This window comes from Lactuca sativa, chromosome 8 (assembly GCF_002870075.4).
Source record: "Lactuca sativa cultivar Salinas chromosome 8, Lsat_Salinas_v11, whole genome shotgun sequence".
NCBI classification, from domain to species: Eukaryota; Viridiplantae; Streptophyta; class Magnoliopsida; order Asterales; family Asteraceae; genus Lactuca; species Lactuca sativa.
The window spans coordinates 138,439,136-138,444,694 of record NC_056630.2 but is presented as its reverse complement, the minus strand read 5'-3'; the positions used below and the strand labels follow the sequence as shown (position 1 = coordinate 138,444,694).

General features: G+C 33.3%; 1 protein-coding gene across 1 annotated transcript; it reads right to left on the bottom strand.

The window, feature by feature from the left end:
* Positions 1–294: 294 nt before the first annotated feature.
* Positions 295–2,337, bottom strand: LOC111907686 (tetraspanin-18). The gene is made up of 6 exons (XM_023903503.3): positions 1,879–2,337; positions 1,481–1,580; positions 1,154–1,234; positions 965–1,069; positions 669–878; positions 295–572 (listed from the first exon to the last, which is right to left on the bottom strand). Exons 1-6 carry the CDS (start codon positions 2,181–2,183, stop codon positions 543–545), a joined length of 831 nt encoding a protein of 276 aa, XP_023759271.1. The 5' UTR covers positions 2,184–2,337; the 3' UTR covers positions 295–542.
* Positions 2,338–5,559: the final 3,222 nt, after the last annotated feature.

Genomic DNA, 5,559 nt, shown 5'->3' with positions numbered 1-5,559 from the left:
TTGCAAACCACATGGACCATTTTAGTAATTTGTTCAAAATAAATCCACTTGGTTGCATAATTTGGTGAAGATGTGTAAGTTTTTTTGCTTAGAATAACTGAATAAGTCATTAACCCTTTTAGTCAATTCAAGTTTCTAGAATAAGTCATTAACCCTTTTAGTCAATTCAAGTTTCTTGAATGGACTAATTGTGCAGGAATGTGCACCAATCTCTACAAGATACCATCACAAGAGTTCATTAAGAGCTTCTTTGGCATCCCAATCAACATGGTTCCGAGTAAGTACAGTCACCAATACAATATAATTGTTCTATTTAAAATCCAAATGTAATAATGATCCAATATAAATGTCTAGACAAATGTAATGAGGTTTAGAATTCAAATCAAAACACATTCACACACATGACACAACATGCTATATTTCTATACAAACTAAATCCACAGGTATTGAAAAGACTGTAACTTCTCCTCACACTGATGCATGAACAAAACTGAGACAAGTCGCACCTTCACCATAATATTCAATTGCTTCCGATTTTTGGTCTACTTGCCATTACTTGTACTCAATCCATACTGCAAAAAGCCAAAAACAACCAAATTAATTTCATAATAATGTAAATTCTAATCTATGTATTTACTATTTTACTATATTTAGAATTAGCAAATTACCTTTTCTCTCATGCGTGAACTCCATATGTCAGAATGAAAAGCTTTACCTTCACCACTACCTGAGACTGATGTTTGGGTAGATTTTGGGTTCAACAGAGGCTCCCAAGCATTCCCTCTCACATCAGAATCTCTTTCAATGTCATCTTCATCATATTTCATCTGTGAATTCACCATTGATCGCAACACTACAGCAAGCAACAGACATACAGCCTGAAAAATTCCCAATCAATTTGTAAGTTTTACATGTGTTGATACATTAACAAGAAAAGTGATCAATGCTGCATGAAGAAACTTACCTGAATTACAACAACAGTAATGCCAACCCATTTACAAAAGTCAATATTTGCTTCAATAAATTCTCGAATTCTATCAATTTCTCCTGTTTCATCCGAGGGCAGATCCTAACAAATTTTGTGGTTAGTTTAGTAATTTTGTAGCGACATATGTATAAATTTGTAAGTGATTGATTCATCAGAGTATTATACCCTTTCCCAATGATGGTCAAGTGCAATGAACAGAATGAAAGCCACCTCCAATAGGATGAATATAGTTTTCAGAAGAGAATACTGCAATTATTTATTTAAGGAAACAATGATCAACATTAGGCATACTGATTACATAAATTGTAATCATTTTCTACTTGTTAAATAAAATCTTGTTCCAAGTTTCCAAAGATGAATCGGATTGAAAAACATAAGCTTTTATGGTCATGTTTCTCTGTAATCCTTGTTTGATGTGTGTCATTGAGATGAAGATTATGGGAAAAGAAAACATATATAAATTTGAGAGTAAAAAAGACATGAAAAGGATACGAAACATAGGCAACATCCATTAATAGCTTCAGCTGCAATATGACCTGTGCAAGAGATGCAGCATAGCGTAACACCCAGTCCCATAAATGCATATATGAACCTGCCATGGAAATGGCGCCAGATGATCAACAATTTAACATATGAATTGATGTTCTAGTCAGACCCACGCCTAAATAAAACAGAAATCCCTCTATTTTCATTATGTTTGATTTGATCAGAAGCCAAACTAGTGAATTTGAAACGAATGTAATTCACAATTCATCACCGATAAACGATCAAATTTATACAAACAAATCAAATTTAATATAAGCATTTGTAATAAATACATGAAGAATGAGAATTCCTAAATCTATAATATCTAAATTTCAGGAAAGTACTTGTTGAAGATTAGAAATTACCACGGCGAAGGACTGGAGCTATCATCGACTTTTATCCGTCCGCTAGTACCACTGATTACGCCAGAGACAGAATTATGATGAATCACTTGCTCTGAAACCCTAGCAGTGTTGAAAATCGTTGAAACAGTATCAGAAGAATCCGGCGAAGGAGCTGAAGGTGGAAGGGGAGGGATTGGCAAGTGATTGTTCCACTGATTTAGCATATAAGCAGAGTATAGAATAATCGAAATTCCAACAAATAATTGGAATAGATTGAGGAATTTGAGAATGAACGCAAGACATGTATGGCAACATGTCCTTCTCATTTCTTCGTCAAAGCCTGGAACTGTGAGTTGATTTCGCTGAGAATCTGTGAGACTTCAAAACCCTAACGTAGGAACCCACTCCTGTGCAGTCCTGCTTTACTCATCAACATTCAACCATCTTTTGACTTTTCTTCCTGGCAGTTCTCAACAACAAAAAAAATTAATATAAATAATACGTATAAAATTTGAGGAGAATAAAATATACGAATTGTCATCAACACACGACACAAGGGTAAATAAAAGAGACGAATTGTCCATGTCAACAATCGATTAATCTAATATAACACTTAACTAAAATATATATATATATTACTTTTTCTTATAATGAACACTATAAAATTATTGTAATTAAATAATATAAATAAAGTTTTATAAAACTAATACATAGAGGGATTGCTTTTGAAAATTTTTAAAAAAAAAATCAGAAAAATGGAAATATATCTTGAATATTTTTTAGTGTTAAAAATGAAGTTAGTTTTGGGGTTGTTTTTGTTTCTGGTTTTTGAACAAACTGGAAAATTTGTTTGTGCATCGAACCAAAACTAACTTACTTTAAAACTAATATGTATATGTACTTCCTTATTGGTGTATATGTACTTACTAGTTTATAACCCGTGGAAATCACGGTTATAAAATTAATTAAATTAAATTTTCATAATAAAAATATATAATTATTAGTCAATTGTTTTAAATAAATGATTTTAAATAAACTATTAATTAAGAGATATATCAAATTTTTACGGTTATTATAACTTCAAATTTAACATATAATTAGAAAATATAAATATGAATTTTGAAATGGTTGCCTAATATATTTACATGACACATGACATAATATTAATGAGGACTTGTATTAAAGTGACACTTGTCACAATGAGATGAAAACTATTCATTTATTAGAATAGGGACTTATTGGTGTGTAAAAATGAAAATGGGTAAAAAAACAACCAAAAACTCAAATAATTTTAAAAACCTGAAATTTATTTTGAAATTGCAAAGAACCAAAAACAAAGAAACCTCAAAAGCAAATGAAAAACTAAACAATTTTAAACACTAAAAAATATAACCAACATATGATATTTTGCTAAAGAAGATCGTACAACTTAAATAAAATTTAAATCTCTATAGAATATTTGGTGACATGTCATTAGCCAATAATATTAATATTAAGAAAAACATCATAAATGGTCTTTGTGGTTTTTCAAGATTTTCACATGGTTTAAAAACATCATAGATGATCTTTATGTTTTCAAAACTTTTGATGATTGGTCTTTATTGCTAGCTCCATCAAGTTTTGTCCGTTAACCGAAAGACATTTTCGTCATTTCACTACCATAGAGACCATTTATGATGTTTTCTCTTATTTTTTAAAAAATGAAATAATATGCAAAGGGGGTCCCACCTCTCTCTCTCTCTCTCTCTCTACCCTTCAACCCTCCTCCTTGAAGAAAATCAAACATACACACTCTCTTAAAGTTGAACCCTCTGCATATCCATCATTTTTGACATGAAGAAGAAATTAGGATTCTTAAACCCATTGCAAATCCCCAGAAAAAAAAACCCAAACACCATTTTGAATCGATCAAACCTGTGTTGATGGATGTCACAAAATTGTACGTGAAGAACAATAAATTATGGGTGTAAGACATTCAACATGTGGCGTTAGTTGTGGTGAAACCCCCAAATCACCATGATCACCATCGCCTTCAGGAGAAGACACTCCATGATTAGTGTTTCTATCATAGGTCTTCTGAAAGTCCATATCTGCTTTCAAATCGACTTTTCCAGCACTCAAAACCTCATCTGTAATCGTGTTCGGAGAAAGCATCCTCCTGGCGCGAAGATCCATGACTGAGACTCCACTTGCAACATGATCAACCGTTAATCCCTAGGGTTCTTGCTTTGTCAGTGCATATCCGGATTGCTGGTTTGAACGGAGTTGGGTCGAGCATATCCAGATCTTTGCCGGTGAACATAGAAATGCGACTTGCTTCAGGTGAAAATGCCATCAGATATTGATTTATGGAAGATACTTATAAAAGATAATGGTGTATTTACTTACAAAAAGCAATGGAAACTTTGTATAAACCACAGTTGGTTTGAAGCCAAGCACCATAAAAAAAACTAGATTTGATTGTAGCACCACTAGAACCTGAAAAATTGGGTGTGTTCCTTGTTGGAAATCGTAGAAGATGAGATAGGTGACCGAAGAGGGAGACGAGGGGTGGGGATGAAGGTTTGTTTGGATATTGGATATGGATAAACACGATTTTGAAGATGGAACATATATGCAGTTTTTTAATTTTTTGAAAATCTAGATTTTGTTGACTTACGCTAGATCAATTTTTTTTTACTTTTGTAAATCTAGATTTGGGTGTAGAGGTGGGTAAGTTCACCGGAGAAGATGAAATGGTTAGTGGAGAGAGAGAGAGAGAGAGAGAGAGAGAGAGAGACCCCTTTTGTATATTATTTCATTTTTTATAAATAAAAAAACATCATAAATGGTCCCTGTGGTAATGAAATGACGAAAATACCCTTCTTTTAATGGACAAAACTTAACGGAGTTAGCAATAAAGATCATGTGGACTAAACTTTAGATCTGGAAAAACCACAAAGACCATTTATGATGTTTTTTCTAATATTAATAATAATAACAATAACAACAATACTAATAAATACTATTTTATAAGGATATTTTTGGTATTATACAAAATTAATGGTTTATTTTACGAAAAAAATTGGTTTTGCAAATAAATGGTAACATGTCATTAGCCAATAGTCTATAGTAGTTATTATCTTGAAAGAAAACTTTCAAAATATATATAATACTTCTCTCTCTCTTTCTTTCTTTCTCTCTCTCTCTCTCTCTCTCTCACACACACACACACACACACCCACACCCCCTACATATATATATATATAGGAGCGTTTAATCGAGAACATTTCTTATTGTGAGAACATTTGAGAACAAATTTTGACCACACAATTTTTTTAAAATTAAAATTATCATATAATATTAATATAAACCATGTAATAAGTAAAAAAAATTTAAAAACTCACTAACCAACACAACTCACCACCCAAACAATACTATCCACCACCACCACCCGTCACCGCCACCCACCTCCACCACCCATCACTGCTACCCACACCCACCACCCAACATCATCACCAACATCCATAACCACCAACCACGACCATCATCCACCAACACCACCACCACCCATCACTACCACCCGCCACTACCACCCACCACAACCACCACCCAACCACCACCATTATCCACCTCTACCACCCATCACTACCACTCACCCACTAGTATGACCACCACCTATTACCACCACCACCCACCACCCATCACCACCACCTGCCACCA